At 58.2% G+C, this 18,411-nt stretch overlaps 1 protein-coding gene across 1 annotated transcript; it reads left to right on the top strand.

Moving 5' to 3' along the window:
* Window positions 1-200: 200 nt before the first annotated feature.
* MYBPC3 (myosin binding protein C3) lies at window positions 201-18,411 on the top strand. The gene is made up of 34 exons (XM_078433451.2): window positions 201-332; window positions 1,411-1,677; window positions 2,221-2,334; window positions 2,424-2,516; window positions 2,607-2,755; window positions 3,587-3,704; window positions 4,214-4,262; window positions 4,445-4,474; window positions 4,632-4,685; window positions 5,631-5,651; window positions 5,875-6,038; window positions 6,541-6,673; window positions 6,946-6,948; window positions 7,087-7,211; window positions 7,300-7,405; window positions 7,501-7,667; window positions 8,097-8,262; window positions 8,973-9,079; window positions 9,169-9,198; window positions 11,393-11,532; window positions 11,802-11,885; window positions 12,585-12,744; window positions 13,015-13,119; window positions 13,209-13,397; window positions 14,717-14,851; window positions 15,034-15,201; window positions 15,896-15,984; window positions 16,119-16,314; window positions 16,473-16,612; window positions 16,837-16,996; window positions 17,110-17,246; window positions 17,534-17,720; window positions 17,909-17,945; window positions 18,096-18,411. Exons 1-33 carry the CDS (start codon window positions 308-310, stop codon window positions 17,917-17,919), a joined length of 3,822 nt encoding a protein of 1,273 aa, XP_078289577.1. The 5' UTR covers window positions 201-307; the 3' UTR covers window positions 17,920-17,945; window positions 18,096-18,411.

Genomic DNA, 18,411 nt, shown 5'->3' on the forward strand with positions numbered 1-18,411 from the left:
CAGATGAACATATAGATAGGGCTTGGGGTGCCCCTGAGGCTTACCAAGGGTTAGAGGGGCAGAAGCCATCATATTGGACCCAAGGGGGAAGGGACAGGAGATAGCCGGGAACAGTGTGGCCCTGCCATCGCCCTGGAGAGCCTTGCTCTCTGGAATTTGTCTATATTTAGCAGGTGGTTGGGCAAGAGGCAGATAAGAAATCCTGGGGAGGGGGAGGGCCCCTTATATAGTGTGGGGGGACGGGTCCTGCTCAGATCCTCCTTGGGTGGCCTGTGACTGCTCAGATCCTGGTGTGATCTCTCTCAAGATGCCTGAGCCGGGGAAGAAGCCAGGTAGCCGCAGGTCTAGGGTTGGGGCTGGGTGGGGGGCCAGGAGGGCTGGGACATCTATAATTGGGGGGTTCCTGAGTGAGTTCCTGAGTTCCTGAGTTCCTGAGAGTGGGGGCTGTCTTCTGGGTCTTTTTCTGATTCTTGGTTTCTCCTTCCCATCCTTCTGATGAGAGTGAGGGTGAACCAGGGCCAGGGGGTACAGAGTGGGCCATCACTCCAGTCTCAGGACAGAAGAGGATCCCTTCCCTATCCCCATCCCATCTCCTTCTGCAGCAAGATTAGGCCTGGGCTTGCCTTTTGGGAAAAGGCTGCCACAGGCAGGGGCCCGAGTCTAGACTTGAGCCAGTCTCGCTGAATGCTCTTGGGCAAGCCCTTGCCCTCTCTGGGTCTCAGTTTCCCTATCTGTATAAGGAGGAGTTGAGTTGGCTCTCTCCAGTTGTGATAGTCCCTGCTTTAGGAGCCTACATTCCTTTGGCCCTCACACCTGGCGTGAAAATGCCAGTTCTTCTGTTCTGCGAGAGAATGGTCGAGAAGCCCTGATCCTGGGCCAAGGGCAGAGAAAGTCACAGGCCAGGGACTTGGTCCTGGCTTGTGCCCTTACCAAGGTCATTCAGGGCAGGGACCCAGCCCCCCAGCCCCCGGCGCCTCCCAGTCCAGCTTTATCTCAGTTGCTGATTCTCAGCCTGAGGCCCTTGGAGAACAAATTTAGCCACAATTCAAGTGGACAGAGTACCTGCCCCTTGCCAAGGGCCCCAGATGGTGGGGGAGAGAGGGAGTTGGGCTTCCCCAGGAAGGAAGGGTCAGGTATCCAAGGACATACCTAATAAAATTCTTGTGTGGAGGTTAGGACCACGGCCCTGGCTCTTCTGCCTACTGGCTGTGTGATGTTGGATAAGTCACTTGAACTCTCTGAGCCTCAGTGTCCACATGTGAGAAATGGGCATAATAATTGCATCGGTCTCATAGAGCCACTGAAGCATTAAATGAGGTGATGCCTTAAAGTGCTTTAGGAAGAAGGGATGCAGGGATGGGGTGCCTGGGCCAGCCAGTGGCTCCTGCAGCCTCCATTGGCCTATCTCAGTCTCAGCCTTCAGCAAGAAGCCAAGGTCAGTGGAGGTGGCAGCCAGCAGCCCTGCTGTGTTCGAGGCCGAGACAGAGCGGTCAGGAGTAAAGGTGCGCTGGCAGCGGGGGGGCAGTGACATCAGCGCCAGTGACAAGTATGGCCTAGCAGCCGAGGGCACGAGGCACACTCTGACAGTGCGGGACGTGGGCCCCGCCGACCAGGGACCCTACGCAGTCATCGCTGGCTCCTCCAAGGTCAAGTTTGACCTCAAGGTCATAGAAGCAGGTAAGACCCTGGTCCGCCTTCCCTAGGTTTGAGCTTCTGGGGCAGCCTGGCCATCTCTCCCTCACCCAGGGTATAGGAGGAGCCTTCCCACTTTCTTGCCTTTGCTTTGGCTGAGCCGTCTGCCAGGAATTCCCTTCCTCCCTTTTCTGCAGCAAGACCTCACTGAGTGTCCCCATGTGTCTCCCTGGCCTGGTCCAGTCATTGTGGAAGTAGGGAAAGTTCTGAGATGGATAAGGCACCACGCAGCCCTCCCTCCAGACGCCTTCTCACAGATGGGGACTCGGTGGGCTGCGTGCGCTGGCAGGGAAGCCCCTGGTTGCTGCGGGTGTGGAGGGAGCCCCTGGGGAAAGGAGGGGAGGAATGGAGCCTACAGCCGCCCGGGCTGACCCACCAGGGCGTGGGCGTGCAGTCTGCGAGGGTGAGGAGGCCAGATGCACACGCTGCAGTATGTGACCAGCCTGCAAAGACTGAGGGGGACCAGGGGCAAGAGGAGGGCTCTCTGCTTAGAAGCTGCTCCACGACCCCCCACCCTTTCCCTTCCAGAGAAGGCAGAGCCTGTGCCGGGCCCTGCTCCTGCCCCTACTGAGGCTCCTGGAGGCTCCGGAGAAGCACTGGCCTCGACCACTGAGGAGGGAGGAGGCTCCCCAAGTCCCAAAGGTGAGCCGGTGCAGGGAGGGCGGTGCAGGGACGGTGAAGGCCAGCGGATGGGGTGTCCCAAGGCAGGTCACAAAGGCCTCTGCTCACAGGGTCAAGCTCAGCAGCCCCCGATGGCTCTGGTGCCTCTGATGACCCCATCGGCCTCTTTGTGATGCGGCCACAGGATGGCGAGGTGACCGCAGGTGAGTGTGGGCTGTCGCACCCCGGGGTGGGGTGGGGCAGGGCACAGCAGGGCACCCGCCCAGGCCCAGCCTGTTGCCCTTTCCCTGCAGGTGGCAGCATCACCTTCTCAGCCCGCGTGGCAGGCGCCAGCCTCCTGAAACCGCCCATAGTCAAGTGGTTCAAGGGCAAGTGGGTGGACCTGAGCAGCAAGGTGGGCCAACACCTGCAGCTGCACAACAGTTACGACCGGACCAGCAAGGTGGGGCCTGTGGGCACGGCACGGTTCAGGGGCCCCCTGGAAAGAGGGCATGGGAGCCCCTGGGAGGCACCGGGGGCACAGGGGAGCCTGGGGGTCACCCTGAGACTGAAGGCACACAGGAGGTGCCAAAACGAGACCTAGGGAAGTTGGGAAGCAGGTTGGATAGCCAGGGGCACCCGGGGAAAATGGGGAGGCCCAGGAGACCTGTGGGACATGCCGGGCTTGGAGGGCGTGACAGTCTTAAGGGGGCATAATAAAACTTGTGGGGGCAGGGGGCCCAGGAAGGCTGAGGGACCTCATGAAGCATGGGGGAAGGTGGCATCAGCCAGTGAAGATGTGAACCCTCTGGATGGATGAGGATTGGAGCTCAAGGGGCCCTTCATTATACAAAGAAACCGAAGCTTGAGAGGTTGCTGCTGCTGGTCTGATGTCACTCAGAGCCAGGCCTAGAACCTGTGCTTTGATTCCCAGCTTCCGCTCCTCCCACTCTTCCACAGTCTTGGCCCAGGCAAAGGCTCCTCTGGCAGGGCAGGGCCAACACGTTCAGTTGTGTGGGTTGTGCACTTCACAAAAGTGCCTTGTCTTAAGTGAAGGTCATTTGCCTCGTAGCCATCACAGATTTATATTTTATTACCACCTTGTGCCAGCAGATGGCAGTCATGTGTCTTGACAAGGGGCTCTTTTTCCTATTTACACAAAACCCTTACCCACAGGTTAACTAAACCCTGAGGGGTGAAAATGTTGGTGGCCATTAGCCACTCCCAGTCTCCTTTAGGAGTGAAGGGCCTTCTCTTCCGGTCCCTGGTCTCCCCTGATACCTTCCTTCTACAGGTCTACCTGTTTGAGCTGCACATCACAGATGCCCAGACTACTTTTGCAGGTGGCTACCGCTGTGAGGTTTCCACCAAGGACAAATTTGACAGCTGCAACTTCAGTCTCACTGTCCATGGTGAGGGGAGCCCTGGCGTCCTGGGCTCAGGTCCCCATGGGTCTCATCCCCCACATCTGCCTCCATTTCCCAACACTAAGGAGGATGCCTAGTCCCAACCGGACAACCGCTGCCCACATGCCCAGTGCTGCTCATGCAGGGGCACGAGAGAAACCCATGGAGGTTCCCAGGGTTGGGGTGGGGTCTGACAGCCAAGGCCAGATCTCACCTGGATGGTGAGATGGTCCAGGCTCCTGGCACAGGTGAACAGGTGAAGGGTGAGCTGGGAGCTGAGTGGGAGATCAGCCACTGCTAAGGGGCTGGGGACCATCAACTACCCAAACTCCCTGGTACCTCAGTTCTGGAAAGGCTCAGAATGTGGGGTCCTGGGGCAGATGCCCGCTCTCAAGGGTCATGGATGGGCAGGTCTGTAATACTCGGAGACTCCGGGGTGAGCGAGGCTTCTGGGGTGTACCTCGCCCCAGGCTTCTGAAGCCTCTTCCCTGTCTCCTCTCCCTCTCTGAACACAGAGGCCGTTGGCCCTGGAGATCTGGACCTCCGATCGGCTTTTCGCCGCACGTGAGTGGTCATCTCTTCTCAGGGACGGCAGGGAGGCCAGTGCTGGGATCTGAAGCCCCTCGGGGTCAGGGCTGGGAATGATGTTGGGGGGGGGGGCTGTGGGGGGACAGAGCTGAAGTTGATAGTGATGGGGGACAGCAAGCTCCCCTGGGCAGCTGAAGGAACTGGTTCTAACCCCACAGGAGCCTGGCTGGAAGTGGTCGGCGAATCAGGTACCCCTCTCCCAGCCCATGCTTGTCAGACTTTGGGGGTCTGAGATGGAGCCCCCCATCCAGACAGTGTCCCTTCTTCTCCCAGTACCTCTCCCCACCCCCACCTCCCCAAGCCTCTTCCAGTTGGGGAGGTCCTTACTGGGGTCCCTCTCCGTAGTGACAGCCACGAGGACGCTGGAACTCTGGATTTCAGCTCGCTGCTGAAGAAGAGGTGAGCCCCTGGGTAGCAGCTCCTGGGCAGATGGTGAGGCCCCATTTCAAATCCCAGCAATGCGGTTTTCCGGCTGTGTGGCCCTGAGCTGGTTACTGTACCTCTCTAAACCAATTTCCCTGTGTGTCAAATGGGATAATCCTAGGGGTGCCTGGGTGGCTCAGTCAGTAAAGTGACGACTTTGGCTCAGGTCACGATCTCACTGTTTGTGGGTTCGAGCCCTGCATCAGGCTCTGTGCTGATGGCTCAGATCCTGGAGCCTACTTCGGATTCTGTGTCTCCTCTCTCTGTCTCTCTTCCCCTTGTGCTCTGTCTCACTCTGTATCTCAAAAATAAATAAGCATTAAAAAAAAATTTGGATAATCCTGGTGTTGGGAAGAGTCAGAGGGCTCTGCAGACATGATATCTTGTGAACTAAGATCCTCCCAGGGTCCCCCACGACCCCTGACGCTTGAGTCCATGAGAGCTTGCCTCAGTAGGCGCCGGGGACTCACAAGAAGCTGGGAGGGGGCGCCAAGCTGCAGGGATTTCTCCCCCAGCCCCTCCAGCTGACTCTGTGTCCTCTCCTTCTCTCTCCTGGACCCTGCGTTGTGGCTGATGCTGCCGTGGCCTAGAGAGTAAGCATCGGGGGCCGGTGTTTGGGGGCAACAGGGTGTTGGTGGGACTCTGTACCCTGGTGACAGACAGGGCTGGGAATCAGACAGACCTGAGTGTGGATCCCCACTGCCTGGGGCGTCTCTGAGTTTTGGTTCTCCAGATACTCACCTGCCAGAGCTCAGGAGGAACAAACAAGGCCCTGTGTGGGGAAGGCCCTGCTGTGTAAATGGAGGGACACGGGCGTGGGGAGAAGGGAGGGGTGAAGGCCCATGGGCTGTGGCCCCGGGGCCTTTGTGGGCAGGTGGCCCATGCCTCTAATGGTCCACTGCCTTTTTGTCCTGCCCGGAGCAGCAGTTTCCGGAACCTAAGGTGAGTGCCTGATGAAGCCTGCGCCCCCGTCACCCCCAGTTCCACCAGGACTCCCCCATACTGAACTCGAGGTCCAAAGCCAGCCCAAGCGGCACCACCAGAGGGGTCCTGGGCCCCAGGAAGCCCTACCCCAGGGGAGGGCGGGGGGCAACAGTCCTGCCCGCCGCCCCCCCCCCCCCCCCAGCCAGAGGGGATTCCCTTGAGGCTTCTCTGCTGGACGCAGGGACCCGAGGCTGGAGGCGCCAGCCGAGGAGGACGTGTGGGAGATCCTGCGGCAGGCATCCCCCTCCGAATATGAGCGCATCGCCTTCCAGCATGGCATCACCGACCTGCGCGGCATGCTCAAGAGGCTCAAGGGCATGAAGCGAGACGAGAAGAAGAGCACAGGTTAGCCCTCTGCTGCCATGCAAGAGGAGAGGGCACACGCACACACTCACATGCGTGCACACACACACGAAAAGGTAAGAGTCAGCTTAGACCAGAGACACCACAAGAAGAGGACAGAGCACAGCTGGGCCCTCCTCACTGAGTAGAAGCCTGGGGTGTGCTGTAAAGCAGAGTCAAGAAGGAGAGAAGGTCCCTTTGGCTGCTGTCTCCCTCTCCGGCCAAGCTTCTGTCTCTCTAGGAGCCGCTAACCCTGTCCCTGAGCTGAGCAGGTGGAGGGGACCCCAAGGAAGGCAGAAGGACAAAGAGAGAGGAGACAGACACGTAGAACAGACAGAGATAACAAAGAGACAGGCACAGTGGAGATAGAGAAAATGGGGGACACAGGCAGAGTGTGGTGGGAGGACTCGGCCCAGCGGCACGGCCACCAGCCACGGTGATGCGTGTGAGCCTTCTGGGGCAGCAGGGGTGGCAGGGCAGTGGGGGTGCTGACGGACGTGCTCAGCCTTTCAGAAGAAGCTGGAGCCCGCCTACCAGGTGAGCAAGGGCCACAAGATCCGGCTGACCGTGGAGCTGGCCGACCCCGACGCCGAGGTCAAGTGGCTGAAGAATGGACAGGAGATCCAGATGAGCGGCAGGTGCAGTGGGGCTGGGGGTGGGGGGGCAGGTGCAGCCCCGGGAGCAGTGGGGGCAGGGAGGCTCCCAGCCTGCTCTCCGTGCCTCTCACGGCCGGCCGCTGCCGTGTTCTCTGTCTCTGTGTGGCTTCTGCCCTGCGTGTCTCTCCCCATTTTCCTCTCCCTGGGTCTAATTGCCCATCTTTCTGTTTCTGCCTGTCTCTGTTCCTCGCCCTTTTGCTCCGGGTCTCGCTTCCTCCCTCCTGGATGCTCCCGTGGCCCCTTCTGCTCCACAGCAAGTAAGGCCCAGCTCCGGGAAGGAAGGCTCGGGGGTGGGGGCACCGTCCGACGGGAGGAGGGGGTTGGACCGGGCACCTGGGACACACGAGGTGAGTGACGGCTGTCCATCCATGCCCCGCCCCCGGCCCCCGGCGCAGGTACATCTTCGAGTCCGTGGGTGCCAAGCGCACGCTGACCATCAGCCAGTGCTCGCTGGCCGATGACGCGGCCTACCAGTGCGTGGTGGGCGGGGAGAAGTGCAGCACGGAGCTGTTCGTCAAAGGTGGGCCTGGACCGGGGCCCCTGGGAGGCTGGGACCCTGCGGGGAGGGTGCACAGGGCTCGGCCATCTACGTTCTCCTTGCTCGCCAGAGCCCCCCGTGCTGATCACTCGGCCCCTGGAAGACCAGCTGGTGATGGTGGGGCAGCGGGTGGAGTTCGAGTGCGAAGTGTCTGAGGAGGGGGCCCAGGTCAAGTGGTGAGTGCCAGAGGCACGGGGGCGTGGGCAGGGCTGGGGGGCCTGCGGGCATCCCCAAAGGAGGCCTCGGCACTTATTGCCCGCCCCCCGGCCAGGCTGAAGGATGGGGTGGAGCTGACCAGGGAGGAGACCTTCAAATACCGGTTCAAGAAGGACGGGCAGAGACACCACCTCATCATCAACGAGGCGACGCTGGAGGACGCGGGGCACTACGCGCTGCGCACCAGCGGGGGCCAGGCGCTGGCCGAACTCATCGTTCAGGGTGAGGCCCCGGGGGGTGGGGTGGGGGGTAGCACAGGAGGCTTCAAGGCCCTGGGCACCCTCGGCCCCAGCACCACCCCCGGCCGTGTTTGGGAATCAGGCAAACCCAGGATGGAGGCCTGTGTGACCTTGGGCAGGTCACTCTGACACACCGAGCCTCGCCATTCTCATCTGTAAAATGGGGGTGCCGAGGTGGCCACCTCAGAGAGTACTGGGAGGGCCAGATGGGCCTGGTTAGTGTCGCCCCGCACCACACACACACTTGAGCTTCCTCGTGCACACCGTCCCATCATTGTAGGCACACATGAATCACACTCACGCGTGCACACGCGGGTTTTCACATGCCTGTGTGATCTCCACACGGATTCGCGCCCACACCCACACACACCCTCCCCGGCTCACTGGCTCTGCCCTGTCCTCTGCCCCCCAGAGAAAAAGCTGGAGGTGTACCAGAGCATTGCAGACCTGACCGTGGGTGCAAAGGACCAGGCAGTGTTCAAGTGTGAAGTGTCCGATGAGAACGTGCGGGGCGTGTGGCTGAAGAACGGGAAGGAGCTGGTGCCCGACAGCCGCGTAAAGGTGTCCCACATTGGGCGGTGAGTGTGCAGAGCTGGGCCCCAATGCAAACGGGGGCAGGCAGATGGGGAGAGCAGAGACTGAGACAGAGAGAGAGAGACAGAGGGAGAAACAGACAGACACTAGAGACACATAGGGAGACAGGGAAAAACAGGGAGAGACAGAGAAAGAGAGAGATAGAGACAGTGAGACAGAGAGGGACAGGAAGAGACACACGAATAGACACAGGACACAGACTGAGATAGAGAGACAGAGAGAGAGGGAGAGACAGGAGCATACAGAAGAGAATCCTGCAGAGGCAGAGGACAGAAAGAGAGAAGTAGGGAGAGAGACAGACAGGCTGGGAGTTCCCCCGGCCCCCTCCCCGCAGGTCATGGCCAGGGCAGGGCAGCAGGCAGCCAGGCCAGCTCTGGCCAAGGGCCCTCACTCTCTCCCACTCTCTTACTCATGCCTCGAGCATCTGCACTGGCCCGTGCTGGGTCCAAGGTCACAGAGATTAGTGACAGCAGCCCCCGATCAGTCTCTAAAGGCCCAGCCAAGGGGCACTTGTACATTGCCTACCTCTGAAAACACGCGAGGGAGCTAGAAAGCCAAAAATAGAGAAAGAGAGCATTTAAAATACCAGCACCCCACTGAGCTAAGGCGGGGCAGGGGCCCTCTGGAGCCCTGACTACCACGAGACTGGGGTGTGTGGTCCAGTGGGCTCCCCTGAGCCACTACATCCCTGCAGAGTCCACAAACTGACCATTGACGACGTCACGCCTGCCGACGAGGCGGACTACAGCTTTGTGCCTGAGGGCTTCGCCTGCAACCTGTCAGCGAAGCTCCATTTCATGGGTGAGCGGGCGCCTGGGCCAGGTGGGGGCCCCGTCGCCGGGCTCTGCCTGTGCCCAGCCCCGTGCCTCACGCTCTCCCTTCTCTTGCAGAGGTCAAGATTGACTTCGTGCCCAGGCAAGGTGAGTCGCGGGACCTCCTCCCCATGCCCACTCCACCCATGTCCCTCTCCACTCACAGAGGGAAGAGCAAGGAAGCTGGAGTGGGGACCCCAAGACCCAAGCCCCAGCTCTGTCAGTCAGAACCATGGGCCAATTATAATCTCTATGCACCTCAGTTTCCTATTCTCTGAAGTGGGAATCCTGACGTGCCTCCTCCACAGGGTGTAGGAAAGATGAGACGAGAAGATGTGAGATTTCATTATTAATTTTCTGCTTTTAGAAGTACCCCTCCTTCTTTTATTTTTATTTATTTATTTATTTATTTTTTAATGTTTATTTATTTTTGAGACAGAGAGAGACAGAGCATGAATGGGGGAGGGGCAGAGAGAGAGAGACACACACAGAATCGGAAGCAGGCTCCAGGCTCTGAGCCATCAGCCCAGAGCCTGATGCGGGGCTTGAACTCACGAACCGTGAGATCGTGACCTGAGCTGAAGTCGGACGCTCAACCGACTGAGCCACCCAGGCGCCCCACCCCTCCTTCTTTTAGATTAAACATCAAGCATCTATCCTAACTTCAGGAGGGTAGTCCGGGCTGAAGCATGCTCTAGGTCAGGGCTTTCCAAACTAAGTTCATTCATTGAATAGGGATACTCCATTTAAAAAGGGTTCCATGCTCTTGCACTGTTGGTGGGAATGCAAATTGGTGCAGCCGCTCTGGAAAGCAGTGTGGAGGTTCCTCAGAAAATTAAACATAGACCTACCCTATGACCCAGCAATAGCACTGCTAGGAATTTACCCAAGGGATACAGGAGTACTGATGCATAGGGGCACTTGTACCCCAATGTTTATAGCAGCACTCTCAACAATAGCCAAATTATGGAAAGAGCCTAAATGTCCATCAACTGATGAATGGATAAAGAAATTGTGGTTTATATACACAATGGAATACTACATGGCAATGAGAAAGAATGAAATATGGCCCTTTGTAGCAACGTGGATGGAACTGGAGAGTGTGATGCTAAGTGAAATAAGCCATACAGAGAAAGACAGATACCATATGGTTTCAGTCTTATGTGGATCCTGAGAAACTTAACAGAAACCCATGGAGGAGGGGAAGGAAAAAAAAAAAAAAAGAGGTTAGAGTGGGAGAGAGCCAAAGCATAGGAGACTGTTAAAAACTGAGAACAAACTGTGGGTTGATGGGGGGGTGGGAGGGAGGGGAGGGTGGGGGATGGGTATTGAGTAGGGCACCTTTTGGGATGAGCACTGGGTGTTGTATGGAAACCAATTTGACAATAAATTTCATATATTGAAAAAAAAACACTATTTCCAGCAAAAAATAAAAAAAAATAAAAAGGGTTCCATGGTTGGAGGGGCACCTGGGTGGCTCAGTCGGTTAAGCGTCCGACTTCGGCTCAGGTCATGATCTTGCGGTTTGTGAGTTCAAGCCCCGCGTCAGGTCCATGTTGACAGCTCAGAGCCTGGGCCTGCTTTGGATTCTGTCTCCCACTTTCTCTGTTCCTTCCCTGCTTGCACACGCGCGCGCTTTCTCTCTCTCTCTCTCTCTCTCTCAAAATAAATAAATTAATTAATTAATTAAATAAAATAAATAAGCATTAAAAAAGGTATATGTAAGTGATGAGCCATTGGATTCTACTCCTGAAGCCAAGGCCACACTGTATGTTAACTAACCTGAGAATTTAGGGGGAAACAAAAAGGGTTCCATGATGAAGTCAGTTTGAGAATCACTGAACACTCGGGCCACCTCCTGCTGACTCAGAAGCATCTCAAAGGCTCTGGAAAATCCTGTGGTGAAGAAATGTGCTTAACTCTGTTTCATCCAGGGCCTCCTCATCGATTTGGCCGTGGAAACTTCTTTTTCTTTTTTCTGGCAAGACACTGGTGTTCCTCCTAAACGCAGTCTGAGAAATGCTACAGTAGGCGACCCGGTGTTACAAACTTCCCTGGAACTTCCAGGGGGGATGGAAAGGTCCTAGATCTTGACCTGGTGGTGGTTGCACAGGTGTATACAATTGTGACACCTCATCGAGCCGTATGCTCAAATCTTGGCATCTTCTTGAATGGAAATTATATGTCAGTCGAATTGATTAAAAAACAACCACCAGGGGCATGGACTCCTTCCAGTTTCTGCCTCTTTCATGACGCTTGGGCCCCTGCCCCTTTTTCTGACCTATGCCATCTCCCCCCCCAGAACCTCCCAAGATCCACCTGGACTGTCCGGGCCGCAAGCCGGATACCATTGTGGTTGTGGCTGGGAACAAGCTACGCCTGGATGTCCCTATCTCTGGGGACCCCGCTCCCACTGTGATTTGGCAGAAGACCCTCACACAGGTACTGTGGATCCCTCCTCCACTTCCCCATCTGTAAAATGGGTGCGTGGGACCAACGGGTGTTGGCATCGGCTCCCCATCCCACAAGTGCACACCCTACAACTGGCTACCCGCTGGGAGTGCAGAGGCTCAGCTGGCTGGGAGGCGGGCAAGGTGGGCAGCAGAATGTGGGTGGGCAAAGGGGGGCCAGAGGGGCCGCTGGGCAGGGATGATACCCTCCAGGCTGAGTCAGCCCCTCTTCCCCCTGCTTCCCTCCTGCTCTGTTCCCAGAAGAACAAGGTCCCAGCAGGGCCATCCCTGGATGCCCCAGGGGAGGATGCAGGTGACAGTGACGAGTGGGTGTTTGACAAGAAGGTGAGTGAGGCTGATGGTGGGATCCAGCTCGTTTGCCTCCCGTGATTTTCTGCCTACACGGTTTCCACCCTTTGGTGAGGTCTCCGTGAAGCCACCATGTCTGGCCAGCTGTGTTCCTGCCCCAGGGATGGTCTACGTGGGATCCTCATGCCTCGGTCAGGCACAAGTTCCCTGAACATTGCTGGGAAGCCCTCATGACCAGGCTGTTCCCAAAGCTCCCGTCTCCCGGGGCCGACCTTGACTTTGTACTTCTTCCCGACTGGAGAGGGGGTTTCCCTGGCACTTTTCTGTCAGAGCAGCTGCCTGGGCACCACTCGGGTCAGCTCTTCCTCCTCCAGGCACGGTTGACCCCTCCACCCACCTGAGGTCTTTTGGGATCCTCAGCTCTGTAAGGTCATGTGATTTCCATTTGGCAGATGAGAAAACTGAGGCACAGAGAAAATCGGTGATTGCCTAAAGCTCCGTGATAAAGCCAGACCTAGAGCCCAAGCCCCTGGCCCCAGTGCTTTGCCCATGGCGAGCACTAAACAAAGCTGTCTGGACTTGGTGCTCACAAGAGTGCAGTTTCCACTCAAGCTATATCTGCTCCCGGGACCCCGTGCGGAGTTCTGTTCCTATCTCTGGCCATTGCACGGGCTGTCAAAGCCTGTGGTTCTGACTTGGCCCTTCTCCCCCACTTCCCCTCCCCCCCCAACCCAGCTGCTGTGTGACACCGAGGGCCGGGTGCGGGTGGAGACCACCAAGGACCGCAGCATCTTCACTGTCGAGGGGGCAGAGAAGGAAGACGAGGGTGTCTACGTTGTTACGGTGAAGAACCCCGTGGGCGAGGACCAGGTCAACCTCACAGTCAAGGTCATCGGTGAGGCTGGCTGGCCTGGGGCCACCAGGGAGGCCCTTCCATTTACCTCGTTTAGCCACGTGACAAACATCACGGGCATGCTCTCAGCTCCATGGAGAGGATTGGGATGAGGACATGGGGTGAATGTGGGCAGTGGGGAGCCATGAAAAGCATTGGTCACAGGCTGGTGACACGATCAGAACTGCATTCTGGAAGCATCTGTGGGGTGGTGGGGGCAGGCAGCCTTGGCCCTGGGCCCTGGGCGGGGCTGATGTGGGTCCATCCCTCCAGATGTGCCAGATCCTCCCGCGGCCCCCAAGATCAGCAATGTGGGTGAGGACTCCTGCACCGTGCAGTGGGAGCCGCCTGCCTACGACGGGGGGCAGCCAGTCCTGGGTGAGTGCAGGGCACGGGGATAGAGCTCAGGGCCGGGGTTGTGGGGCAGGCTGGGCCCCAGACCAGAGCTCCCGTCTCCCCTTCATCAGGCTACATCCTGGAGCGCAAGAAGAAGAAGAGCTTCCGGTGGATGCGGCTGAACTTTGACCTGCTGCAGGAGCTGAGCCACGAGGCACGGCGCATGATTGAGGGCGTGGTGTATGAGATGCGAGTCTACGCGGTCAATGCCATCGGCATGTCCAGGCCCAGCCCTGCCTCCCAGCCCTTCATGCCTATTGGTGAGCCTGCCTGGCCTGGCACTGCCCCACGCCCTCCCTGGTCAGAAGCAGCTGCTCTGTGGGCGGCCACCGCACTAGGCATTTACATCCGGGTCCCTTTTAAAAGGCTCCCCCGGGGATAATCCTTTTCATTTCACAAAGGAAGTGAGGCTCTGAGAAGTTAGACTTGCTCAAGGTCACCTAGCTGGTAGGGGTGGAGCTGAGCCTCTCACCACTCTGTTGGTGCCTCTCAGGCCTCACTCTCCACATCTGTAAAATGGGGATAATGACAGTATCTACTTCATGGAACTGAGGTTAGGGTGAAATGAGATAGCGCAGGCAGAACATCTGGCATACAGCAGGTGCTCAATAAATGTTAACTGTCCCCTCTTCCCCACTCCCTTCAAGCAGGGTTTGTCATATATGGGATAGGGTGAGGGCACTGGGCGCCTTGGGGTCTAAGAGGCGTGGGTCTTTCTCCACCACCCCCAGGAGGGCCATCTGGGGTCACTGCCCTGAAGTCGCCATTTCCTCATCTGAGTCATGGGGGTCGAGAGGGTGGAAGGGATGCTGACAGGTGTGTCAGGCTCTCAAGGACAGCTGTCCCTACCAGGATGTGGGAGCGGGGGTGGGGGGGTGGCTGTCTGTGGCATGGGCAGAAGCCACCCCCTGCCCAAGGACCCAGCATGGCTTGGGGAGATGGAGGCAAGGGGTGGGGGTGGGGGGGACTGTGGGGAGAAGGGTCCAGGCCTCTCTCTTTAGAGACTGGCTTCCAGTCAGTCAACTATTAGCTGTTAGTCAACTCGCCCGATCATACAGTGCCAGGAAATCTCGTTTCCAGCTAGTTTTTCTTTAACTTACATTTATAGCATTTCCTGTGTTGTCTGACAGAAGGGGCTCCTTCTAAGCATGTTTGTGCTCTTTTGGGTATCTATTCCTATTTAGCGCTCTATTTTTTTTTTTTTTTTTTTTTGAGAAGGAGAGAAGAGGCAGGGAAAGAGAATCGTAAGCAGGCTCCATGCCCGGCGTGGGGCCTGAAGTGGGGCTCAGTCTCACGTGAGACCATGACCTGAGCGGAAATGAAGTCTACCGCCTAACGACTGAGCCACCCAGGCGGCCCTAGGCTCTCTTTTGTAATTGCTGTGTTTGTTTGTAAGCCTATCTAGAGACAGGTCTTTTAGTGGGAGCTGAAATAATTCTGACACCCCTCGAATAAGCCAGACTAAGGGCAAGTGTCCCTGCGTGACCGGTGGCCCGTTGAGGGTCTGGGTCAGAGCCCTTCCCTTTCCCCCAGTGGTGTAGGCTCACTCAGACCCCTCTCTGACTCCGCCTCTGCCTAGGCCCCCCCAGTGAGCCCACCCACCTGGCCGTGGAGGATGTCTCAGACACCACCGTCTCCCTCAAGTGGCGGCCCCCGGAGCGGGTGGGAGCCGGAGGCTTGGATGGCTACAGCGTGGAGTATTGCCGGGAGGGCTGTGAGTGCCCCTGCCCAGCCCCGGGCCCTCACCCAGCACCCTCCTCTGAATTGCCCCCCTCGGACCGGCACCTGTCACCCTGTTCGACCCCTCTTTACGGCAGAAGCCCCAGACAGCCACCGGAGGGCGGGCAGTGGGGCGGGCCCTTGATGTTGATGCTGCCCACGGGCTTCCCCGGCCAGGCTCGGAGTGGGTAGCTGCCCTGGAGGGGCTGACAGAACACACCTCGTTGCTGGTGAAGGACCTGCCCACAGGGGCCCGGCTCCTCTTCCGTGTGCGGGCACACAATATGGCGGGGCCCGGGGCCCCCATCGCCACCAAGGAGCCCGTGACGGTGCAGGAGATACTGCGTGAGTGGCCCTTGCGCAGTCACAGGACAGACCTGCCGCTGACATCCTGGCCGTTGGGGTCGGTGGAAGTGGGGACATCCCGGGAGACCCTACTGGAGAGAGGGACAGGAGAGTCTGAGCCTTTATTCACGCCCCAGGCCCAGGGAAAACATTCGGAGAGGGTTCCCTGGGCTTTTTTGCATCAACCCCTAGTTCTGGGACAGGGAAAATGTAGGCCTTTGAGCTTTGTTCTCTGAGCCTCTCAGTTCAACAGGTAGGTATTGTCCTCGTGTTCATAATTTAGCGTCATTGGGCCATCTGGGATCCACTCCCCATTCCTCTATTCCCAGCAAAGGATCAATCATGTAAAGATTGGTTCTCAAAGCGGAAAGAGGCAGCAGACTGGGGCAGAAACAGCCTGCAGGACAGGGATAGAGTCCAAAAGTCTACATTTGCATCCTGGCCTGTGACTTCCTAACTGCGTGACCTTGAACAAGTTGCTCACCCTCTCTGATCCCTCCCTCTTACAGCGGTGTGGTGAGGTGGAGATAGAAGCAGGGGTTCCGTAGACCATCTGGGGCTGGGATAGGGGGAGCTGAGGGCGGGGCATTTTCCTCAGCCATAGCCTTCTGGGCCCTGCCTCGGGAGGGGAGGAGCTGTAGGGCTCCCCAGGGCTGAGCCCTCCCTTGCTGAGCTGCCCACTTGGCACCCGCAGAGCGGCCACGGCTCCAGGTGCCCCGGCACCTGCGCCAGACCATCCAGAGGAAGGTCGGGGAGCCCGTGAACCTCCTCATTCCTTTCCAGGTAGGGCTGGTCCCCCTCTCTGTGCCCTGGTGTGTCATCCTTGCCTAGTGGGTAGAGGAGTTTCAGGGGCTGACCAGACCCTGAGATGCCACCCAGTCGTGCCAGGCTTGGGGGTGAGCTGTCCCTCCCTGCAGGGCAAGCCCCGGCCTCAGGTGACCTGGACCAAAGAGGGGCAGCCACTGGCAGGCGAGGAGGTGAGCATCCGCAACAGCCCCACGGACACCATCCTGTTCATCCGGGCTGCTCGCCGCACCCACTCTGGCACCTACGAGGTGATGCTGCGGATCGAGAACATGGAGGACAAGGCCACGCTGGTCCTGCGGGTCGTTGGTGCGTGGCACTGGGGCCCCCTCTCTGAGATGCCCAGAGACCCTGCAGAAGGTGGCAGGCCAGGTCCAGGCTGGCGGGGGTGAGGGGGCCTCCCAGGGCCCTCTGTTTGTACTCCAGCAGCCTCAGGAGGTCTGTTCCGGCTGGTCTCTCTCCTGCAGACAAGCCAAGCCCTCCCCAGGATATTCGGGTCACTGAGGCATGGGGTTTCAATGTGGTTCTGGAGTGGAAGCCACCCCAAGATGATGGTAACACAGAGATCTTGGGTTACACAGTACAGAAAGCTGACAAGAAGACCATGGTGAGCCTGGGTTCTGGGCCCCCCATATGTACCCTCCCCAGGGCCAGGCACACCCGGGCCCCAGCTTTCTCCCCTGACCTTAGAATGGGTCTGCTTTTCATCCTTCCTCTCTGATCTGGTTCCCTCCACAGTTGGGGTACAGACACCAGGGGTACCCAAAAGAGGCCCCTGGCAGGGAGTAGGGCCTGACCCCCAGAGACCCTCCCTTTCCTCCACACCCCCAGGAGTGGTTCACTGTCTTGGAACATTACCGTCGCACTCACTGTGTCGTCTCGGAGCTCATCGTTGGCAACGGCTACTACTTCCGGGTCTTCAGCCATAACGCGGTGGGGCCCAGTGACAACGCGGCCACCACCAAGGAGCCTGTCTTTATCCCCAGACCAGGTGCTGTACCTTTACTCCCACCCCCAGGAGGAGCTGGGGCAGGGAGGCGGTAGGAGCAGGGAGGGGGCCTAGCGTGGTGTGGCACTCTTGGTGCAAAGTCTTATCACCCACAGGCATCACATATGAGCCACCCAACTACAAGGCCCTGGACTTCTCCGAGGCCCCGAGCTTCACTCGCCCTCTGGTGAACCGCTCAGTCATTGCTGGCTACAATGCTACCCTCTGCTGTGCTGTCCGGGGTAGCCCCAAGGTAGACAGTTTGGGATCCTGATCCAGGCAGACTCAGGAGGCAGGGTTTGGAGGCTCCAACCTCCATCGGTCCTCTCCCCAGCCTTTCCCTGCTTTCTACTGCCCAGGGGCGCAGGGCCGGGCTCCTCTCCCTGAGCAGGGCCTCGGCACTCTCCATTGGCTCCCTGTTCATTCCCTGCTTAGGCATAGTTTGGATTCCAGCGGGAGCCCCTAGAATACAAACAGGTTCCTGCCAGGTCTCCTGTCAACCTGAGATGGTCTCCCTCCCTCCCATTACCTGATTTATAGCCCAAGGTTTCCTGGTTCAAGAATGGCCTGGACCTGGGAGAAGATGCCCGCTTCCGCATGTTCAGCAAGCAGGGAGTGTTGACCTTGGAGATCAGAAAGACCTGCCCCTTTGATGGGGGCATCTATGTCTGTAGGGCCACCAACTTACAAGGCGAGGCACAGTGTGAGTGCCGCCTAGAAGTACGAGGTGAGGAGCCCATAGGGCCAGGGCCCAGGGTGGTGGAGGCAGGGAACCAGCTGGGACTGTGCTGGCCTGGGCCATGCGGTGGCTCTGAGAGCAATGACCCTGTCTTGTCCAACACGTGTACTGGTTTCTGGGCTTTGCTCTCAGAGCTGAGAAACACACATGTGACGTGGCCTCCTCCTCCCCTACAGTGCCTCAGTGATCCGGCTGGCTCCCGGAGAGGGCCAGGTATGTACTCCAAGTCACCCCGACACCACCACCCAGGTCAGAGGCTGAGCCCTGGCCCTTGGTTCAGGGGCAGCCATCAGGAAGTGGGGGCGCAGGTGCCTCCATGCAAGATTTCGGTGCAGCTCATTCACAAGGGAACCTGTGTTACAGGTGCCACAGGATGCCAGCCCATGTACTGGGAGCCTGGAAGGAAGCTGGACAAGCCGCCTTCTGCTGCTGGATATGTGTGTGCAAGTGTGTATCTTAGGGTTGGGCTAGTGGAAGCATCAGTAGGGCAGTGCAATTAAGGTGAGCGGGCCTGGGGGGCTCGGCACACGGACTGAACTGAGCTCCCACTGGAAGCTCTCAGGTCTTTGGGACAAATGGGTGGTAGGCTCAGCAAATGGTGGTTGGGGACAGGCCTTTCTGGCCTGCCATGTCTTCTCAATGTATAAGGGCAATAAAAGATCAGTGCGGTCACAGGGAA

This window comes from Panthera onca, chromosome D1, assembly GCF_046562875.1.
Source record: "Panthera onca isolate mPanOnc1 chromosome D1, mPanOnc1 haplotype 2, whole genome shotgun sequence".
In the NCBI taxonomy this organism is placed as follows: domain Eukaryota; kingdom Metazoa; phylum Chordata; class Mammalia; order Carnivora; family Felidae; genus Panthera; species Panthera onca.

Bases quoted from the DNA above. Each gene is read 5' to 3' on its own strand.
- MYBPC3 (XM_078433451.2), top strand. From the start codon at position 308: ATGCCTGAGCCGGGGAAGAAGCCAG. The intron at 7,212-7,299 runs GTGGGCCTGGAC...CTTGCTCGCCAG, and splicing joins CACGGAGCTGTTCGTCAAAG to AGCCCCCCGTGCTGATCACT. The intron at 16,315-16,472 runs GTGCGTGGCACT...TCTCTCCTGCAG, and splicing joins GCTGGTCCTGCGGGTCGTTG to ACAAGCCAAGCCCTCCCCAG.